Raw genomic sequence first — 25,991 nt, forward strand, 5'->3', positions numbered from 1 at the left:
ATTATTCAAGTCCAGTGATCTTTTTTCCACAAGAACAAATTAGAAGTCATTGGTCGAAATTTCCTTATGAATGATAACCTGTGAATTATGGCTTAATAATTGAGCTGACTGGCTTAAATACTGTTACTCATGGCCAGGTATATATAAAAATGAAAATTACTCCTGTTTATTTAGAAGTAATATTTACAATTTGCAAGCAACTTGATGAAGAAATGATAATAAATATCAAACTACAGACTAAAAGAATGAAATTGATTTGTTTGACCATTATAATCTACTTTAATAGGCTATCTTTGACAAACACATCTAAAAACGTGTTAGTGTATTATGCTTCCTAAAACATTTACACATTTGCTTTCACTTAAAACAAAAGACAGATTTTACGATTTGGATGTATATCGTTGAAAACCTATGGAACATAGAAGTTCGATAATAACTGTTCCTTTAAATTTCCCTTTAATAGTTTTAAGCGCAGTCTAATAACTATGTCCTTTCGTTCATACTAGACTACAAGAAAAATTAACAACTACCTACTGTTTCTGAAATTTTAAAAGACAAAGGTCACCGGCAAATTATCTTAGTTTTATGTCAATAAAGAACTAAAGATAATTATCATATGTATATTTACAGAACAGTATGTTACATTAAAATTAATTTATACAAAATAAAGATTATCAGTATAATTATGTCATTCAATTATTCGTATTTTCAAGATCTGAAAAGATCCCTTGATGCCATGCGACTTAGGATACTCTCAAGTAAAGATCTATGAGGATCATCGGACTTATTGGTTAAACTTCGTTCTAAGTTTGTTATTCCATATTCTTGACAAACTTTATCAGTGTTCTTGACCAACTGTGTCAATGAACCAGTATTTATTGTACCTTGAATTGTATTTACAATTTGTGATAAGTAGCTTTGTAAAACTGCATCATTTGGTTGATAAAAATCTGTGGAATAAATTATCCCTATAATCAGTTCTTTGGTAGATGCTTTAATCCCAAATGTATCCAGTGCATGAGTAATCGATCGGTTTGGGCTAAGGCAATACAGAATCTCGGTAGCCAACCCTCGTGTATACATTCCACCCGAAGATTCATCGTTATAATGGATTAAAGCTTGGGTAACAGCGGCCTCTATCTAAAAGTATGGATGTGTAAAAAATCGTTATTAGATTGGTAAAATTCATAAAGATATAGGTCATAAACGTCGGCCATAATTCAGGTAAAAATACTGAACAATTAAGAAGCTGATGATTTAATTTTCCCAAAGATTATCATCATGAAATGATATTAAAGATTGATTAACAGACTAATAAATAAATAAAAATTTTGAAATCAATAAATATATCAAGATGCAATACTTATTGATGAATAAGCTAACTGCATATTTTGTTCAAATCAAAATAAGGAGAACAATGACCTTTATAGCAAATCGCAAAAACGTTGACCGTCACGTACCATTTTACAACACTTTACTTCACAGACTGATTTTAATTACACAACTGTTGAAAATAGAAAAGTACTGTCGAGCTGCTTCGTCAGTGTGAACGCATGACCCCTCCACGGAGCTAACCTAGGAATTTCATCTGTGATGACAAATGCTTAACCACTGAGGTAGCATCCGAAAGTCTACATTCTTAACTTTAATCAATTCGCGATATTACAGAGGCATCTTCCAATGCCGTTGCTCGGTAACTGCCTCATACCCGACATAATTTAACTCCACAGGTAATGGCCTTTTACGAGAACATCGGGAATTACCTCAAACTTAGTCACAAACCTTGAAGACGAACAATCTATGTTTATTTTTCACTTGTTGAGATATATCTTTAAATAATAATATCATAAACGTTTACATGAAAAAAGCGATATAATTCAAAGAAAAAACAAACTTAGCATCATTCAACAATATTTGTTTGCATTATAGATCCGGGTGGTAAAATATCAAATGTTGGAACACTTCATGCTAAATCCAAAACTCTAAATATAAGTGACAGTGAAGGAAAACTGAAACTAAATAAATAAAGCGATTGAAAAAAAAGAACAATGGAGCTCAAAACTATGATCATAAAAAGTGAAGCTGAATGATTAAATCACTAAATCCCAGATGCAACTTGATAATATTTAGTACTAATGGTAGAAACTAATAAAAAATATGAACGATATGATAATGAAACAATATTAATCATTACTATTAAACATATGATAGATCAATCCCTAATAGCTGAAAATAATCAACGGTGATAATAAGTGTCGTCAAAAGTTTGATCAAGAGCAAGAGACAACAATTAGAACATCCGTTCATAATGGATAAAGTTTAAAAGGGGGACAAAAGATATACTTTACACAAATTCACTGTTAGAAAACGATAAATTGCGTATAAAGGTTAAAAAAACAAATGGAGATTAGTAAACATTACAAATAAGTGGTACTGTCATATTTATTTGTGGGAAAATATAGCACATAACCAACCTGAACTATATCGATGATGACATCACTATCAATTAACACAACGGCAGCGTTTGTAAGGGTGGGAAATTGTTTTGAATGTATTTTTGTTTGGATATCTTCAGCATTGTTGACATTACACCATAATGAGAAATGGAAATGGAAGCGATTGTTTAAATTAAAATTTAATGTCCGCCAAATTGAATTCATTTTAAGCTGAAAATAATAAAACCAAATTTTTTAAAAAAATAATAAGTGAAAAATGTGACGAAAATTTCGAGAAATACGCTAGCAGTAAAAACAAGAATTAGTGACGGAAAAAAGATTACAAGAAGAAGTGATGAATATAAACAAAAAGCAATGCATTACAATCGTGACAAGAAAATAACATTCGAAAAAGACAAACAGTGCACAAAAAAAATGATTACTACGCTGAAGACGTCCAGACAAGCTTATTTATTTATTTGAACACATAAATATTGGTACAAGAGAGCACCAATATATATGCGCCACACAAAACAATGAGAATTCGAAGAGAAAAAAAGGTAAGGAGCATAAAAAAGAGAACAATAACGAAGAGATTGGTGTAAGGTAGTGTAGTAATAATGAGGGAACGGAAAGGTACAATCAGAAGAAATCTTTCAGTTAAGACAGACACAACCACTTTTTATGAAGAAAGTAAAAGAAGGTTACAGCAGGATCGCCACTGGCTTCTATTCTGAGTCATATATAATAACGTCTCAAGCCACTGTGTAGCACCATCTCTCGGACCCCAGCCAGGGACTCGTGAAGGTCCAACACAAGCCAGTCCCTTTGCAGCTTTCTATAATGCCACGACACCATGTCATGCACTGACCACCTCTCCGCTTCTTCCAACCAGTCCCAGAGTCAGCAAACAGTGCACGACGTGGAGTTCTCTGGGACGACATTCGTAGAACATGTCCAAGCTACCGAAGTCGGTGTTTCAAGATGGTGACACAAATTGCATTATCATCTCTGTGTCCGAACACACGATGCCGAACCTCTGCATTACTGACATGGTGTTGCCGCTGGATGTCAGCAATCCTTCGGAGACAGCGATGATCGAACACACAGAGTCTTCTAACGTCCTCAACTCGGAGAGGCCAGGTTTCACAAGCATAGAGTAAAACTGCTCTCACGGACGCGTTGTAGATCCGACCTTTTACAGCCAGACTAACATCACGAAGGCGCCAAAGATGGCCCAGATTGGCATAAGCCGCTCTGGCTTTCACTATACATGCATTGATCTCATCACTCATCAAGAAGTGAGGAGTGCATGCGAAAGCCAGACAAGCTAGCTGGGCGAAACGATGGAATAATTTAAATTTCAATCGCTTAGATTATTTCAAATATAATTTTCACACATAATGACTAAAAGACTGCGTTTAAATAAGTACCAGAAAATCATTCAGTAATAATCAGCAAACGATATAACATATTAATATATGTTTCACTGCCATACACGTAACCTTAATAACATTCGATCGGCAATTCGAAGATTCCCTAGCAATGACAAAAAGAAATCAGTGCTCAAAACCATGCTACAAATAAATATTCTCCATTGTCAAGTGACAAATTTAACAGTGATATGCAAGCACAAACCGGATGTCATAAGAAATTCGGAAAAGGAAAGATATTCAAATAAACAATCAAACAAAAAAAGAGTCAAAACGGTCAACAAAATACACGAAGACATCGGACAAAAACAAACTACTATCTCCACTTCCGGAGTGTGCTCACCAATACCAAACAATCAACTACACAAAACCACTCAGACACATCCATATACACTCCACAAAGCACAGCATCAAATATTTTAACACCATATTCATAAGACTAAACACAACAAATTCAACAAACCAATACATCAAATTTATTTGCAAATCAATGGACACCACCGACATAGATGTGACAGTGGAATACTTGATGTTGCACTACCCAGTTTGGACAAAGATAAATTACTATCTCGACCTCCGGAGTGTGCTCACTTACACTCGGCAAACATTCACACACATTCAGAACTCTTCAATCCCCGTCAGAAAGTAACTAAATAATCAAGCACAAATATATATATATATATATAAGAAACCTCAATTCCAACTGACAACTCGTCATCAACACGAAACATCCTCCAGTCATATTAATATAATCGTGTACCGTCTCCGTCGAGAATGATAATGTCTATCGACTCAACGGTCAACTTATTCATTTAGTCCATCAGCGAATCCCGCAGAATGTCTACTGAGGGTATTAGATTATGGACACGTCCATATGACCACCCATAGTCAACAAATTTCCACAAACAACCAAACTTCATACACATCGTTCAGGCAATCCAACAAACACAATCATCTATTCTCATACATACATACGCAAAAATATTTTTCTCATTTTGCGACACATCCACCAATCTATAAAGGGACAAGTTATCATCTATGCAGTGTCGAACACGCGAAGAAAAGTATGTCGAAAGCAAGCTCACTGCAAACACCTGTAAACGATCAATCATCAAATACAAACAACTTATCACACCACTAAAGTCCCAACATTACTATCCAAACATAAAATCCCAGTGCAATACAACACACAACTAAATCACACAACACACAATATCTACTCGATTAGTCAATAACCACCGTACACAAAATCACCAACACCACATAATCACTCACGTCCGATGTAAAAAGGAACAAATAACACGAACTATCAATATACTCCATATGCGAATACTATCGTCCGAAACGAAAACTACAGATATCTCGATGGACATCTACCACAACTAACACTGTCTACACACTATTCAGAAATACTCTCGTCACCACAGTCATCCTATTCTCCACTCACACTCCCACATCTTAACTACAGAACACAACCAGTCAATGTTACACAAGCATTTCACAAGACAAAATGACGCATCTGCACAACTAACATCACCAATATCACTAACATACATGCATACACACACGACAACAACACTCTCCAATAATCACTACATTATTTAGCTCCGCATCTACACATGAAGAAATCAACAACACATATTAGTCAGACGTCTCTCCACAAAACATTCACACCACACTCCTCTGTTCACAGAACAACAATTAACTAAACGACCAGCTAACCCTTTGGCGTCGGCGACACACCACCTCAGAAAAATAAACTGTTTCTTCAACCCAACTATTATTAAGCGAAACAAAACACTCAACTACAATTCACGTTGTCCACAAACAACACTCACCACACATCTGTGAAAGATTAACACTCCTGTGATACACAGTACAAACAAATCAACATCAAACACAAATACCATCTTCATCATCCACCATCGATCACTCTCTCCCACACACGCACCCTACAAACCATCCACATTAGGCAACCTCACTCCAATTACTACTTGCACATTTTACACAAAAATTCAACATAACATACACAAACACAACAACTGTGATATTCGATGAATGGACACCACTAACAGATAAGCGACAGTGGAATACTCGATGTTGCACTACCCAGTTTGGACAAAGATAAATTACTATCTCCACTTCCGGAGTGTGCTCACCAATACCAAACAATCAACTACACAAAACCACTCAGACACATCCATATACACTCCACAAAGCACAGCATCAAATATTTTAACACCATATTCATAAGACTAAACACAACAAATTCAACAAACCAATACATCAAATTTATTTGCAAATCAATGGACACCACCGACATAGATGTGACAGTGGAATACTTGATGTTGCACTACCCAGTTTGGACAAAGATAAATTACTATCTCGACCTCCGGAGTGTGCTCACTTACACTCGGCAAACATTCACACACATTCAGAACTCTTCAATCCCCGTCAGAAAGTAACTAAATAATCAAGCACAAATATATATATATATATATAAGAAACCTCAATTCCAACTGACAACTCGTCATCAACACGAAACATCCTCCAGTCATATTAATATAATCGTGTACCGTCTCCGTCGAGAATGATAATGTCTATCGACTCAACGGTCAACTTATTCATTTAGTCCATCAGCGAATCCCGCAGAATGTCTACTGAGGGTATTAGATTATGGACACGTCCATATGACCACCCATAGTCAACAAATTTCCACAAACAACCAAACTTCATACACATCGTTCAGGCAATCCAACAAACACAATCATCTATTCTCATACATACATACGCAAAAATATTTTTCTCATTTTGCGACACATCCACCAATCTATAAAGGGACAAGTTATCATCTATGCAGTGTCGAACACGCGAAGAAAAGTATGTCGAAAGCAAGCTCACTGCAAACACCTGTAAACGATCAATCATCAAATACAAACAACTTATCACACCACTAAAGTCCCAACATTACTATCCAAACATAAAATCCCAGTGCAATACAACACACAACTAAATCACACAACACACAATATCTACTCGATTAGTCAATAACCACCGTACACAAAATCACCAACACCACATAATCACTCACGTCCGATGTAAAAAGGAACAAATAACACGAACTATCAATATACTCCATATGCGAATACTATCGTCCGAAACGAAAACTACAGATATCTCGATGGACATCTACCACAACTAACACTGTCTACACACTATTCAGAAATACTCTCGTCACCACAGTCATCCTATTCTCCACTCACACTCCCACATCTTAACTACAGAACACAACCAGTCAATGTTACACAAGCATTTCACAAGACAAAATGACGCATCTGCACAACTAACATCACCAATATCACTAACATACATGCATACACACACGACAACAACACTCTCCAATAATCACTACATTATTTAGCTCCGCATCTACACATGAAGAAATCAACAACACATATTAGTCAGACGTCTCTCCACAAAACATTCACACCACACTCCTCTGTTCACAGAACAACAATTAACTAAACGACCAGCTAACCCTTTGGCGTCGGCGACACACCACCTCAGAAAAATAAACTGTTTCTTCAACCCAACTATTATTAAGCGAAACAAAACACTCAACTACAATTCACGTTGTCCACAAACAACACTCACCACACATCTGTGAAAGATTAACACTCCTGTGATACACAGTACAAACAAATCAACATCAAACACAAATACCATCTTCATCATCCACCATCGATCACTCTCTCCCACACACGCACCCTACAAACCATCCACATTAGGCAACCTCACTCCAATTACTACTTGCACATTTTACACAAAAATTCAACATAACATACACAAACACAACAACTGTGATATTCGATGAATGGACACCACTAACAGATAAGCGACAGTGGAATACTCGATGTTGCACTACCCAGTTTGGACAAAGATAAATTACTATCTCCACTTCCGGAGTGTGCTCACCAATACCAAACAATCAACTACACAAAACCACTCAGACACATCCATATACACTCCACAAAGCACAGCATCAAATATTTTAACACCATATTCATAAGACTAAACACAACAAATTCAACAAACCAATACATCAAATTTATTTGCAAATCAATGGACACCACCGACATAGATGTGACAGTGGAATACTTGATGTTGCACTACCCAGTTTGGACAAAGATAAATTACTATCTCGACCTCCGGAGTGTGCTCACTTACACTCGGCAAACATTCACACACATTCAGAACTCTTCAATCCCCGTCAGAAAGTAACTAAATAATCAAGCACAAATATATATATATATATATAAGAAACCTCAATTCCAACTGACAACTCGTCATCAACACGAAACATCCTCCAGTCATATTAATATAATCGTGTACCGTCTCCGTCGAGAATGATAATGTCTATCGACTCAACGGTCAACTTATTCATTTAGTCCATCAGCGAATCCCGCAGAATGTCTACTGAGGGTATTAGATTATGGACACGTCCATATGACCACCCATAGTCAACAAATTTCCACAAACAACCAAACTTCATACACATCGTTCAGGCAATCCAACAAACACAATCATCTATTCTCATACATACATACGCAAAAATATTTTTTCTCATTTTGCGACACATCCACCAATCTATAAAGGGACAAGTTATCATCTATGCAGTGTCGAACACGCGAAGAAAAGTATGTCGAAAGCAAGCTCACTGCAAACACCTGTAAACGATCAATCATCAAATACAAACAACTTATCACACCACTAAAGTCCCAACATTACTATCCAAACATAAAATCCCAGTGCAATACAACACACAACTAAATCACACAACACACAATATCTACTCGATTAGTCAATAACCACCGTACACAAAATCACCAACACCACATAATCACTCACGTCCGATGTAAAAAGGAACAAATAACACGAACTATCAATATACTCCATATGCGAATACTATCGTCCGAAACGAAAACTACAGATATCTCGATGGACATCTACCACAACTAACACTGTCTACACACTATTCAGAAATACTCTCGTCACCACAGTCATCCTATTCTCCACTCACACTCCCACATCTTAACTACAGAACACAACCAGTCAATGTTACACAAGCATTTCACAAGACAAAATGACGCATCTGCACAACTAACATCACCAATATCACTAACATACATGCATACACACACGACAACAACACTCTCCAATAATCACTACATTATTTAGCTCCGCATCTACACATGAAGAAATCAACAACACATATTAGTCAGACGTCTCTCCACAAAACATTCACACCACACTCCTCTGTTCACAGAACAACAATTAACTAAACGACCAGCTAACCCTTTGGCGTCGGCGACACACCACCTCAGAAAAATAAACTGTTTCTTCAACCCAACTATTATTAAGCGAAACAAAACACTCAACTACAATTCACGTTGTCCACAAACAACACTCACCACACATCTGTGAAAGATTAACACTCCTGTGATACACAGTACAAACAAATCAACATCAAACACAAATACCATCTTCATCATCCACCATCGATCACTCTCTCCCACACACGCACCCTACAAACCATCCACATTAGGCAACCTCACTCCAATTACTACTTGCACATTTTACACAAAAATTCAACATAACATACACAAACACAACAACTGTGATATTCGATGAATGGACACCACTAACAGATAAGCGACAGTGGAATACTCGATGTTGCACTACCCAGTTTGGACAAAGATAAATTACTATCTCCACTTCCGGAGTGTGCTCACCAATACCAAACAATCAACTACACAAAACCACTCAGACACATCCATATACACTCCACAAAGCACAGCATCAAATATTTTAACACCATATTCATAAGACTAAACACAACAAATTCAACAAACCAATACATCAAATTTATTTGCAAATCAATGGACACCACCGACATAGATGTGACAGTGGAATACTTGATGTTGCACTACCCAGTTTGGACAAAGATAAATTACTATCTCGACCTCCGGAGTGTGCTCACTTACACTCGGCAAACATTCACACACATTCAGAACTCTTCAATCCCCGTCAGAAAGTAACTAAATAATCAAGCACAAATATATATATATATATATAAGAAACCTCAATTCCAACTGACAACTCGTCATCAACACGAAACATCCTCCAGTCATATTAATATAATCGTGTACCGTCTCCGTCGAGAATGATAATGTCTATCGACTCAACGGTCAACTTATTCATTTAGTCCATCAGCGAATCCCGCAGAATGTCTACTGAGGGTATTAGATTATGGACACGTCCATATGACCACCCATAGTCAACAAATTTCCACAAACAACCAAACTTCATACACATCGTTCAGGCAATCCAACAAACACAATCATCTATTCTCATACATACATACGCAAAAATATTTTTCTCATTTTGCGACACATCCACCAATCTATAAAGGGACAAGTTATCATCTATGCAGTGTCGAACACGCGAAGAAAAGTATGTCGAAAGCAAGCTCACTGCAAACACCTGTAAACGATCAATCATCAAATACAAACAACTTATCACACCACTAAAGTCCCAACATTACTATCCAAACATAAAATCCCAGTGCAATACAACACACAACTAAATCACACAACACACAATATCTACTCGATTAGTCAATAACCACCGTACACAAAATCACCAACACCACATAATCACTCACGTCCGATGTAAAAAGGAACAAATAACACGAACTATCAATATACTCCATATGCGAATACTATCGTCCGAAACGAAAACTACAGATATCTCGATGGACATCTACCACAACTAACACTGTCTACACACTATTCAGAAATACTCTCGTCACCACAGTCATCCTATTCTCCACTCACACTCCCACATCTTAACTACAGAACACAACCAGTCAATGTTACACAAGCATTTCACAAGACAAAATGACGCATCTGCACAACTAACATCACCAATATCACTAACATACATGCATACACACACGACAACAACACTCTCCAATAATCACTACATTATTTAGCTCCGCATCTACACATGAAGAAATCAACAACACATATTAGTCAGACGTCTCTCCACAAAACATTCACACCACACTCCTCTGTTCACAGAACAACAATTAACTAAACGACCAGCTAACCCTTTGGCGTCGGCGACACACCACCTCAGAAAAATAAACTGTTTCTTCAACCCAACTATTATTAAGCGAAACAAAACACTCAACTACAATTCACGTTGTCCACAAACAACACTCACCACACATCTGTGAAAGATTAACACTCCTGTGATACACAGTACAAACAAATCAACATCAAACACAAATACCATCTTCATCATCCACCATCGATCACTCTCTCCCACACACGCACCCTACAAACCATCCACATTAGGCAACCTCACTCCAATTACTACTTGCACATTTTACACAAAAATTCAACATAACATACACAAACACAACAACTGTGATATTCGATGAATGGACACCACTAACAGATAAGCGACAGTGGAATACTCGATGTTGCACTACCCAGTTTGGACAAAGATAAATTACTATCTCCACTTCCGGAGTGTGCTCACCAATACCAAACAATCAACTACACAAAACCACTCAGACACATCCATATACACTCCACAAAGCACAGCATCAAATATTTTAACACCATATTCATAAGACTAAACACAACAAATTCAACAAACCAATACATCAAATTTATTTGCAAATCAATGGACACCACCGACATAGATGTGACAGTGGAATACTTGATGTTGCACTACCCAGTTTGGACAAAGATAAATTACTATCTCGACCTCCGGAGTGTGCTCACTTACACTCGGCAAACATTCACACACATTCAGAACTCTTCAATCCCCGTCAGAAAGTAACTAAATAATCAAGCAAATATATATATATATATATATATAAGAAACCTCAATTCCAACTGACAACTCGTCATCAACACGAAACATCCTCCAGTCATATTAATATAATCGTGTACCGTCTCCGTCGAGAATGATAATGTCTATCGACTCAACGGTCAACTTATTCATTTAGTCCATCAGCGAATCCCGCAGAATGTCTACTGAGGGTATTAGATTATGGACACGTCCATATGACCACCCATAGTCAACAAATTTCCACAAACAACCAAACTTCATACACATCGTTCAGGCAATCCAACAAACACAATCATCTATTCTCATACATACATACGCAAAAATATTTTTCTCATTTTGCGACACATCCACCAATCTATAAAGGGACAAGTTATCATCTATGCAGTGTCGAACACGCGAAGAAAAGTATGTCGAAAGCAAGCTCACTGCAAACACCTGTAAACGATCAATCATCAAATACAAACAACTTATCACACCACTAAAGTCCCAACATTACTATCCAAACATAAAATCCCAGTGCAATACAACACACAACTAAATCACACAACACACAATATCTACTCGATTAGTCAATAACCACCGTACACAAAATCACCAACACCACATAATCACTCACGTCCGATGTAAAAAGGAACAAATAACACGAACTATCAATATACTCCATATGCGAATACTATCGTCCGAAACGAAAACTACAGATATCTCGATGGACATCTACCACAACTAACACTGTCTACACACTATTCAGAAATACTCTCGTCACCACAGTCATCCTATTCTCCACTCACACTCCCACATCTTAACTACAGAACACAACCAGTCAATGTTACACAAGCATTTCACAAGACAAAATGACGCATCTGCACAACTAACATCACCAATATCACTAACATACATGCATACACACACGACAACAACACTCTCCAATAATCACTACATTATTTAGCTCCGCATCTACACATGAAGAAATCAACAACACATATTAGTCAGACGTCTCTCCACAAAACATTCACACCACACTCCTCTGTTCACAGAACAACAATTAACTAAACGACCAGCTAACCCTTTGGCGTCGGCGACACACCACCTCAGAAAAATAAACTGTTTCTTCAACCCAACTATTATTAAGCGAAACAAAACACTCAACTACAATTCACGTTGTCCACAAACAACACTCACCACACATCTGTGAAAGATTAACACTCCTGTGATACACAGTACAAACAAATCAACATCAAACACAAATACCATCTTCATCATCCACCATCGATCACTCTCTCCCACACACGCACCCTACAAACCATCCACATTAGGCAACCTCACTCCAATTACTACTTGCACATTTTACACAAAAATTCAACATAACATACACAAACACAACAACTGTGATATTCGATGAATGGACACCACTAACAGATAAGCGACAGTGGAATACTCGATGTTGCACTACCCAGTTTGGACAAAGATAAATTACTATCTCCACTTCCGGAGTGTGCTCACCAATACCAAACAATCAACTACACAAAACCACTCAGACACATCCATATACACTCCACAAAGCACAGCATCAAATATTTTAACACCATATTCATAAGACTAAACACAACAAATTCAACAAACCAATACATCAAATTTATTTGCAAATCAATGGACACCACCGACATAGATGTGACAGTGGAATACTTGATGTTGCACTACCCAGTTTGGACAAAGATAAATTACTATCTCGACCTCCGGAGTGTGCTCACTTACACTCGGCAAACATTCACACACATTCAGAACTCTTCAATCCCCGTCAGAAAGTAACTAAATAATCAAGCACATATATATATATATATATATATATAAGAAACCTCAATTCCAACTGACAACTCGTCATCAACACGAAACATCCTCCAGTCATATTAATATAATCGTGTACCGTCTCCGTCGAGAATGATAATGTCTATCGACTCAACGGTCAACTTATTCATTTAGTCCATCAGCGAATCCCGCAGAATGTCTACTGAGGGTATTAGATTATGGACACGTCCATATGACCACCCATGGTCAACAAATTTCCACAAACAACCAAACTTCATACACATCGTTCAGGCAATCCAACAAACACAATCATCTATTCTCATACATACATACGCAAAAATATTTTTCTCATTTTGCGACACATCCACCAATCTATAAAGGGACAAGTTATCATCTATGCAGTGTCGAACACGCGAAGAAAAGTATGTCGAAAGCAAGCTCACTGCAAACACCTGTAAACGATCAATCATCAAATACAAACAACTTATCACACCACTAAAGTCCCAACATTACTATCCAAACATAAAATCCCAGTGCAATACAACACACAACTAAATCACACAACACACAATATCTACTCGATTAGTCAATAACCACCGTACACAAAATCACCAACACCACATAATCACTCACGTCCGATGTAAAAAGGAACAAATAACACGAACTATCAATATACTCCATATGCGAATACTATCGTCCGAAACGAAAACTACAGATATCTCGATGGACATCTACCACAACTAACACTGTCTACACACTATTCAGAAATACTCTCGTCACCACAGTCATCCTATTCTCCACTCACACTCCCACATCTTAACTACAGAACACAACCAGTCAATGTTACACAAGCATTTCACAAGACAAAATGACGCATCTGCACAACTAACATCACCAATATCACTAACATACATGCATACACACACGACAACAACACTCTCCAATAATCACTACATTATTTAGCTCCGCATCTACACATGAAGAAATCAACAACACATATTAGTCAGACGTCTCTCCACAAAACATTCACACCACACTCCTCTGTTCACAGAACAACAATTAACTAAACGACCAGCTAACCCTTTGGCGTCGGCGACACACCACCTCAGAAAAATAAACTGTTTCTTCAACCCAACTATTATTAAGCGAAACAAAACACTCAACTACAATTCACGTTGTCCACAAACAACACTCACCACACATCTGTGAAAGATTAACACTCCTGTGATACACAGTACAAACAAATCAACATCAAACACAAATACCATCTTCATCATCCACCATCGATCACTCTCTCCCACACACGCACCCTACAAACCATCCACATTAGGCAACCTCACTCCAATTACTACTTGCACATTTTACACAAAAATTCAACATAACATACACAAACACAACAACTGTGATATTCGATGAATGGACACCACTAACAGATAAGCGACAGTGGAATACTCGATGTTGCACTACCCAGTTTGGACAAAGATAAATTACTATCTCCACTTCCGGAGTGTGCTCACCAATACCAAACAATCAACTACACAAAACCACTCAGACACATCCATATACACTCCACAAAGCACAGCATCAAATATTTTAACACCATATTCATAAGACTAAACACAACAAATTCAACAAACCAATACATCAAATTTATTTGCAAATCAATGGACACCACCGACATAGATGTGACAGTGGAATACTTGATGTTGCACTACCCAGTTTGGACAAAGATAAATTACTATCTCGACCTCCGGAGTGTGCTCACTTACACTCGGCAAACATTCACACACATTCAGAACTCTTCAATCCCCGTCAGAAAGTAACTAAATAATCAAGCACAAATATATATATATATATATAAGAAACCTCAATTCCAACTGACAACTCGTCATCAACACGAAACATCCTCCAGTCATATTAATATAATCGTGTACCGTCTCCGTCGAGAATGATAATGTCTATCGACTCAACGGTCAACTTATTCATTTAGTCCATCAGCGAATCCCGCAGAATGTCTACTGAGGGTATTAGATTATGGACACGTCCATATGACCACCCATAGTCAACAAATTTCCACAAACAACCAAACTTCATACACATCGTTCAGGCAATCCAACAAACACAATCATCTATTCTCATACATACATACGCAAAAATATTTTTTCTCATTTTGCGACACATCCACCAATCTATAAAGGGACAAGTTATCATCTATGCAGTGTCGAACACGCGAAGAAAAGTATGTCGAAAGCAAGCTCACTGCAAACACCTGTAAACGATCAATCATCAAATACAAACAACTTATCACACCACTAAAGTCCCAACATTACTATCCAAACATAAAATCCCAGTGCAATACAACACACAACTAAATCACACAACACACAATATCTACTCGATTAGTCAATAACCACCGTACACAAAATCACCAACACCACATAATCACTCACGTCCGATGTAAAAAGGAACAAATAACACGAACTATCAATATACTCCATATGCGAATACTATCGTCCGAAACGAAAACTACAGATATCTCGATGGACATCTACCACAACTAACACTGTCTACACACTATTCAGAAATACTCTCGTCACCACAGTCATCCTATTCTCCACTCACACTCCCACATCTTAACTACAGAACACAACCAGTCAATGTTACACAAGCATTTCACAAGACAAAATGACGCATCTGCACAACTAACATCACCAATATCACTAACATACATGCATACACACACGACAACAACACTCTCCAATAATCACTACATTATTTAGCTCCGCATCTACACATGAAGAAATCAACAACACATATTAGTCAGACGTCTCTCCACAAAACATTCACACCACACTCCTCTGTTCACAGAACAACAATTAACTAAACGACCAGCTAACCCTTTGGCGTCGGCGACACACCACCTCAGAAAAATAAACTGTTTCTTCAACCCAACTATTATTAAGCGAAACAAAACACTCAACTACAATTCACGTTGTCCACAAACAACACTCACCACACATCTGTGAAAGATTAACACTCCTGTGATACACAGTACAAACAAATCAACATCAAACACAAATACCATCTTCATCATCCACCATCGATCACTCTCTCCCACACACGCACCCTACAAACCATCCACATTAGGCAACCTCACTCCAATTACTACTTGCACATTTTACACAAAAATTCAACATAACATACACAAACACAACAACTGTGATATTCGATGAATGGACACCACTAACAGATAAGCGACAGTGGAATACTCGATGTTGCACTACCCAGTTTGGACAAAGATAAATTACTATCTCCACTTCCGGAGTGTGCTCACCAATACCAAACAATCAACTACACAAAACCACTCAGACACATCCATATACACTCCACAAAGCACAGCATCAAATATTTTAACACCATATTCATAAGACTAAACACAACAAATTCAACAAACCAATACATCAAATTTATTTGCAAATCAATGGACACCACCGACATAGATGTGACAGTGGAATACTTGATGTTGCACTACCCAGTTTGGACAAAGATAAATTACTATCTCGACCTCCGGAGTGTGCTCACTTACACTCGGCAAACATTCACACACATTCAGAACTCTTCAATCCCCGTCAGAAAGTAACTAAATAATCAAGCACAATATATATATATATATATATATAAGAAACCTCAATTCCAACTGACAACTCGTCATCAACACGAAACATCCTCCAGTCATATTAATATAATCGTGTACCGTCTCCGTCGAGAATGATAATGTCTATCGACTCAACGGTCAACTTATTCATTTAGTCCATCAGCGAATCCCGCAGAATGTCTACTGAGGGTATTAGATTATGGACACGTCCATATGACCACCCATAGTCAACAAATTTCCACAAACAACCAAACTTCATACACATCGTTCAGGCAATCCAACAAACACAATCATCTATTCTCATACATACATACGCAAAAATATTTTTCTCATTTTGCGACACATCCACCAATCTATAAAGGGACAAGTTATCATCTATGCAGTGTCGAACACGCGAAGAAAAGTATGTCGAAAGCAAGCTCACTGCAAACACCTGTAAACGATCAATCATCAAATACAAACAACTTATCACACCACTAAAGTCCCAACATTACTATCCAAACATAAAATCCCAGTGCAATACAACACACAACTAAATCACACAACACACAATATCTACTCGATTAGTCAATAACCACCGTACACAAAATCACCAACACCACATAATCACTCACGTCCGATGTAAAAAGGAACAAATAACACGAACTATCAATATACTCCATATGCGAATACTATCGTCCGAAACGAAAACTACAGATATCTCGATGGACATCTACCACAACTAACACTGTCTACACACTATTCAGAAATACTCTCGTCACCACAGTCATCCTATTCTCCACTCACACTCCCACATCTTAACTACAGAACACAACCAGTCAATGTTACACAAGCATTTCACAAGACAAAATGACGCATCTGCACAACTAACATCACCAATATCACTAACATACATGCATACACACACGACAACAACACTCTCCAATAATCACTACATTATTTAGCTCCGCATCTACACATGAAGAAATCAACAACACATATTAGTCAGACGTCTCTCCACAAAACATTCACACCACACTCCTCTGTTCACAGAACAACAATTAACTAAACGACCAGCTAACCCTTTGGCGTCGGCGACACACCACCTCAGAAAAATAAACTGTTTCTTCAACCCAACTATTATTAAGCGAAACAAAACACTCAACTACAATTCACGTTGTCCACAAACAACACTCACCACACATCTGTGAAAGATTAACACTCCTGTGATACACAGTACAAACAAATCAACATCAAACACAAATACCATCTTCATCATCCACCATCGATCACTCTCTCCCACACACGCACCCTACAAACCATCCACATTAGGCAACCTCACTCCAATTACTACTTGCACATTTTACACAAAAATTCAACATAACATACACAAACACAACAACTGTGATATTCGATGAATGGACACCACTAACAGATAAGCGACAGTGGAATACTCGATGTTGCACTACCCAGTTTGGACAAAGATAAATTACTATCTCCACTTCCGGAGTGTGCTCACCAATACCAAACAATCAACTACACAAAACCACTCAGACACATCCATATACACTCCACAAAGCACAGCATCAAATATTTTAACACCATATTCATAAGACTAAACACAACAAATTCAACAAACCAATACATCAAATTTATTTGCAAATCAATGGACACCACCGACATAGATGTGACAGTGGAATACTTGATGTTGCACTACCCAGTTTGGACAAAGATAAATTACTATCTCGACCTCCGGAGTGTGCTCACTTACACTCGGCAAACATTCACACACATTCAGAACTCTTCAATCCCCGTCAGAAAGTAACTAAATAATCAAGCACAATATATATATATATATATAAGAAACCTCAATTCCAACTGACAACTCGTCATCAACACGAAACATCCTCCAGTCATATTAATATAATCGTGTACCGTCTCCGTCGAGAATGATAATGTCTATCGACTCAACGGTCAACTTATTCATTTAGTCCATCAGCGAATCCCGCAGAATGTCTACTGAGGGTATTAGATTATGGACACGTCCATATGACCACCCATAGTCAACAAATTTCCACAAACAACCAAACTTCATACACATCGTTCAGGCAATCCAACAAACACAATCATCTATTCTCATACATACATACGCAAAAATATTTTTCTCATTTTGCGACACAACCACCAATCTATAAAGGGACAAGTTATCATCTATGCAGTGTCGAACACGCGAAGAAAAGTATGTCGAAAGCAAGCTCACTGCAAACACCTGTAAACGATCAATCATCAAATACAAACAACTTATCACACCACTAAAGTCCCAACATTACTATCCAAACATAAAATCCCAGTGCAATACAACACACAACTAAATCACACAACACACAATATCTACTCGATTAGTCAATAACCACCGTACACAAAATCACCAACACCACATAATCACTCACGTCCGATGTAAAAAGGAACAAATAACACGAACTATCAATATACTCCATATGCGAATACTATCGTCCGAAACGAAAACTACAGATATCTCGATGGACATCTACCACAACTAACACTGTCTACACACTATTCAGAAATACTCTCGTCACCACAGTCATCCTATTCTCCACTCACACTCCCACATCTTAACTACAGAACACAACCAGTCAATGTTACACAAGCATTTCACAAGACAAAATGACGCATCTGAACAACTAACATCACCAATATCACTAACATACATGCATACACACACGACAACAACACTCTCCAATAATCACTACATTATTTAGCTCCGCATCTACACATGAAGAAATCAACAACACATATTAGTCAGACGTCTCTCCACAAAACATTCACACCACACTCCTCTGTTCACAGAACAACAATTAACTAAACGACCAGCTAACCCTTTGGCGTCGGCGACACACCACCTCAGAAAAATAAACTGTTTCTTCAACCCAACTATTATTAAGCGAAACAAAACACTCAACTACAATTCACGTTGTCCACAAACAACACTCACCACACATCTGTGAAAGATTAACACTCCTGTGATACACAGTACAAACAAATCAACATCAAACACAAATACCATCTTCATCATCCACCATCGATCACTCTCTCCCACACACGCACCCTACAAACCATCCACATTAGGCAACCTCACTCCAATTACTACTTGCACATTTTACACAAAAATTCAACATAACATACACAAACACAACAACTGTGATATTCGATGAATGGACACCACTAACAGATAAGCGACAGTGGAATACTCGATGTTGCACTACCCAGTTTGGACAAAGATAAATTACTATCTCCACTTCCGGAGTGTGCTCACCAATACCAAACAATCAACTACACAAAACCACTCAGACACATCCATATACACTCCACAAAGCACAGCATCAAATATTTTAACACCATATTCATAAGACTAAACACAACAAATTCAACAAACCAATACATCAAATTTATTTGCAAATCAATGGACACCACCGACATAGATGTGACAGTGGAATACTTGATGTTGCACTACCCAGTTTGGACAAAGATAAATTACTATCTCGACCTCCGGAGTGTGCTCACTTACACTCGGCAAACATTCACACACATTCAGAACTCTTCAATCCCCGTCAGAAAGTAACTAAATAATCAAGCACATATATATATATATATATATAAGAAACCTCAATTCCAACTGACAACTCGTCATCAACACGAAACATCCTCCAGTCATATTAATATAATCGTGTACCGTCTCCGTCGAGAATGATAATGTCTATCGACTCAACGGTCAATGGTGTTCGGAATTTTAATATATATTTTTGTAGGATATCAATTTGAATGTTTGTTGTAATGAGTTGTAAAGAGGAGGAATGTTTGGTGACGATTTCTTTACACGCTGGTAGGTTTAGCTAATTTTACTAGTGAGGTATGTAGGAAACGTGGTCGAGATTTGAAGTTTTTAATTGATTCTTTCGTGATTTCATGAAAACGTTGACGTCTGATAGCAATAATTTCCTAGTACTTTGAGATTTAGGAATTATGTTTATAATTACTCAGTCACAAATTGCCCTTGTATGTTAGTGTTTTATAGTAATAATAAAAATTATGTAGATATTATTCGAAATTGGATTGATGACATAAATACAGTATCAAATATTTTGATCACAAAATTAATGAGAAAACGAGTTTAGTTGTAGTATTATATTTATTTAGAAATTTACATGTTTACTCGGAAATCGAGCTTTAGATCTGTAGTGTTTCTTGTTTCGTTTGACTTCCTGACTAGTTTTATTATGCTCGACCTTAGTAGGAAAATGAGGTATATTAGTTCCATCCTTTTTCTCTGTAGTGAACGTTTTAGAAATGCCAAGAAGTCTCATTCTTTTCGGATTGGCTATTCTAGCTCGCATTGATTTGCCATCTAATGATTTGATCGCTCTTTTAGCTTGTGATAAAGTGGCGAATTTAACACACGCCACACTTAAAACAAAAGAATAGGAAGGAAATTTTATTTCACAGATTAATGAACCTTTTTAAATGAACTATCAGCTATTCTGAAACTCATAAGATTGTAAATGAAGACAAAATGTAATGAGACAGCAGCTTCTATAACTTCAACTAGACTGACAACTTTGAAGAGGTGTTACTACCTTAATTAAAAACAAACTTTATGAACTGTGAAATAGCCTGAATATGAACACAGACAAATAGGGTTGTTCAGGTTATAACATTAATATATTGATGAGATATTTAAAATCAGTTTGCGAAAAACAGCATATGATAAAACAAGAGTGGATCATGCCTATGCTTTCAAAAATTTTGACAGTATGGAATATTTGTCGTTGAAAGAAATAATAGTAGAAAAAGTGCTAGTAACTTTAAATTTGAATGCAAACCGAGAACTTAATGTATTTATTTTTTATTTAAGCACAAACATTGGCATGAGGAGGCACTGGATATATATGCACCACACCATCACTTAATTAGTGTGAAGGTTGTGATGCTCTTCGGGCACCCAGACCGAAGCAGTGGGAAACGAGTGTACCATACTGTGAAAGAAATCACAAGCATCGCAGTTGATGAAGTAACTCTTGATGTACTCAATGTTCCTAGTTGGTCCCGCAACTAGAAAATGTTTTGGATACGTAACTTGTTTATGGAATTACCACGTCACAAAATGTAATCGACCGAGACCATTGTGAACACTATCCAACGGGTTACAACTAGTTTTGCTAATAAAAACGCTAGTTGCCTATTCACTTGGTTTGTAAAACTACAACTAGATATACCCAAACTAGAGAGCATTGGAAAAATCTAATGGTTATATTATCATGTCATGATAAAGAAACAAATCCGGAGGATTGGAAATAAGCTTACCTATTTTGAGAAACTGACTGTGAGGGTATGCAGAAGTCAATTGCTTTTGGAAATAACTTAAAAATGATTTCTTCACATAAAGGCAGAGTAGATCTATCTATTACTATACTTGATGGCACATCCTTATCTGCGTTAGAAATTCCAGACTGTCCAGTTTTAGGTAATAAATGGGATGTATCCTTTTTTTTAACAGAAATCGAAAAAACCTGGATTTTCCGACCACCGATCGACACATCTTTTGCTTGTTTTTGGTCCAAAAGACAATCCTCCTCTAAATCATACGTAATTCGAGCTTCACCGCGAAAGTGATTAATATGAACCGTTGATGCTTGAGGAAATACAGCCAGAAGATCATCTTTATTCACCTTTTTACTTAAGCCACGAACTAAAAGACAATTCTTACTTTCAGTGATTTTGAAAAATTAGGAGTAAACAAGCTTACCTTTTTTCTTGTTGTTTTGTGTGGAAAAGAACGGATACTTTTCGACCTCTCAATAAGCAACCTTGCCTACATTTAATGGCATTCACAGCATCTTCTTCTGATGCAAAAGTCAAGTAAGCGACGCCAGGTTTATGTCTAGCATTTAAGTGACTAGTTTTGTCGAGTGATATATTAGTGGAAGAAGGAAATTTTCTTGCTATTTCACCTTTCTTAACATTGTAATTTACTCCATAAAGGACAAGCATTTTGCAATCATAGTCATCTGAATACCCATATAATTATGCGAATTCAGAATCGATCTTACCAATACATTCTGAGATGAACTTCCCAACACTGGCGAATAAAGTTTTGTTCCCACAAGGTTTTTTGTGCAGTTTTTCTCTATGCATCAAGGCTTGTTCCTCTGATTCGAACTCCAGGAAGGCGAATCCATGGCATCGGTAAAGACGAGTTATCCATGGTAAACGATAGGCTTTTGCTTCCGGAGCCAGTTTTTCCAATTCATTTATGGTTGTCTTGGCAGGGAGTCCGTGGATTTTCAATGTGCATTTATTACGACGTTCTAAAATGCCTTGTATTTCTTTATAAATGACAGGATTTATTAAATCATTTGTTGCAGGCTTGCGCTCTTCAATAGCAGATTTTGTAGCTGGAGTTTCGACAACTTTTTCGTGGTTTGAAACCGAGTTCTCAGCTTTTAAACGTTTGTTCTTTTCCTCTAAAGGACTGTATTCGGCTTTCCGCTTTCCATATTTGACCTTTTCACTTGAAGCCGAACCCTAGAATTCACATAATTAATGACTAGGTCTTTTAAAGACAGTACAATACTTGATTTAACATACGACTATCGATTTATAGTTTTGGAGCTGTAATAACTGGACATGTGATTAAGTAAATCCCTGCTGCAAACTTTTTGGTCCATCAGAACTTTTTTAAGACCTACTGTATACTGGGTTTTTTTTCGTAAACTATAATTTGCTCAAATGTTTATAGTTTCCAGTCAGTCAGCTACAACGTAAGACCAGGCACATATATGCATCAGTCCAAGTTGCCATGCCGCATTAGTACAGCAAGAAGAACACTGGATTCATAGAAGTAGTTAATTCGATGGTAGTAATATATAAAAGATTGCATATAAGGATATAGTATAGGAAGAAGGAATTAGTTCGTAGAAAGAAAGATGCTAAGCAATTTTAATCTCTTAGTTTAAGGGAAGACAGAGAGTGTATTCACCGACGCCATTTGTGATCGATTCTGAGCCATGTCACCAAGAGTCTCCAACCATTGGTTAGGACAGTCACGCAGACCCCCGGTTTATAGTTTCCACAAAAATGTTAGCTATAACGAACTTTGAAAACATTTAGGTTCCGTGCGAAGTACTTTGAGACACCTCAGTAGCTACATAGATTCCCAGTTTTCAGGATGGTATACAGATATCGGTGAAACTATAATTTATGGACGACCTTTGAGCGACACAGAAGTGACCTTGATAGTGCCTACCTACTTACCAGAGATAAATGAGGGTTATAAAGCAGTTTAAGGAATAAGGACTATGATTTAGAGTTGATGGTTAGAATGAGAACTTAGATTTAGGGCTTTCATTACGAACTGACACGTTACAATGTCAAAACTCTATTTAGCCAGATGAGTGAATGAATTTCGAGCCAAAATTTCAGACCCGTTGTTGTAGATCTGATTGGTTTGTCAATAAATTATAGTCTTGCCGACGATTTTTGACAATTAATAATGAAGCTGCTGAAATATAGTTGGGAATCAACCCAATGAGAGAAGCTCAGGCGCTTTGATTTACGGGCTACGTTTTAGACCCAGTAATTGGGAGCATACCGATGCAATTTGGAAAATTGAGTCGTCATATTGAGTCAGGCTCGATGGTTACTGTGATCAGATGGGAAAAAATCCCACCCTACTATCACTCAAGGACTCACTGTTCTTACTTCTTTTATATTAAATTTCAACTCGAATCACATTGCAGGATAGAATACAAATCTATCAAATAAATCTAACCGTTTAGATAATTCATTTAACAAGCTGTCTCTTAAATGTGTATTGTTTTTAAGCCCAGATATACTCATAAAAGATATTACCAAACGTACGATTATTTGTTCGAGTTCCCACGCTGTTACATCCATACCAAAAAGCCCGGGTCGTTTTAATGTTACATTTCAGTCTTCAGCCTTCAGTAATAACAATGTGAGATCTATCTACTTATATTAATCCTTACAGTTTGTAACACTTTGAAGGTCCAAGCTCGTTTTCAGCATACCAGCAGAAGGTGTTGATATTACGTGTTCCGGTAGAGAGTTCCAGTAATCCATTACTCAGTGTGGGAAACGACACTCCAGATATAAACGATTTGATCTCGGTTTTAGAACTTCCTTCGAATATCCTCTCAAATGATCAGTCCTAGACGGAAGGGAAAGGTAAGACATAAATACCAAGGTCATCGTTCGGTATACGATAAGCCAATATTAGGTCACCCTGATGATATAGTTCTATTTGGCGAAGACGCTGACAAAATGCAGAGTCTTCTGATCAGTATAGGCAACAATGCAAGCATGTTCGGCATGCGATTCTCCCCTCGAAATGCAACATTTTACTTCAGGATTGGGTTGCATTGACACCCGAACTAATTATAGGGAGTGAGGTAGTTGAGCGTGTCGACCACCTCACTTATCTTGGAAGTCTCACCAGCCCTTGTGGTCTGGTTTGTGACGAAATCTCAGCACGGATACAGAAGGCTCGACTAGCTTTAGCCAACTTGTGTCATTTGTGGCGTAGGCGAGATATCCGTCTATCAACCAAAGGACGGGTTTACTGCGCAGCAATTCGTTCCGTCCTACTTTATGGCAGTGAAACATGGCCGGTAAGAGTAGAGGATATTCGTAGGTTACTAGTATTCGACCATAGGTGTCTTCGAA

General features: G+C 37.4%; 1 protein-coding gene across 2 annotated transcripts; it reads right to left on the minus strand.

Moving 5' to 3' along the window:
* Positions 1–576: 576 nt before the first annotated feature.
* Positions 577–25,220, minus strand: MS3_00006340 (uncharacterized protein). 2 transcript variants are annotated; one of them, XM_051214470.1, is made up of 5 exons: positions 23,357–25,220; positions 23,053–23,314; positions 22,611–23,008; positions 2,475–2,666; positions 577–1,140 (listed from the first exon to the last, which is right to left on the minus strand). In XM_051214470.1, the coding sequence occupies exons 4-5, from the start codon at positions 2,658–2,660 to the stop codon at positions 709–711; spliced, it is 618 nt and encodes a 205-aa protein (XP_051067647.1). In that variant the 5' UTR covers positions 2,661–2,666; positions 22,611–23,008; positions 23,053–23,314; positions 23,357–25,220; the 3' UTR covers positions 577–708. The 2 variants fall into 2 exon arrangements, with proteins under 2 accessions (XP_051067647.1, XP_051067648.1); XM_051214471.1 differs by lacking the exons at positions 22,611–23,008; positions 23,053–23,314; positions 23,357–25,220 and having other exon boundaries at positions 607–2,667.
* Positions 25,221–25,991: the final 771 nt, after the last annotated feature.

This window comes from Schistosoma haematobium, chromosome 2, assembly GCF_000699445.3.
Source record: "Schistosoma haematobium chromosome 2, whole genome shotgun sequence".
Lineage (NCBI taxonomy): Eukaryota > Metazoa > Platyhelminthes > Trematoda > Strigeidida > Schistosomatidae > Schistosoma > Schistosoma haematobium.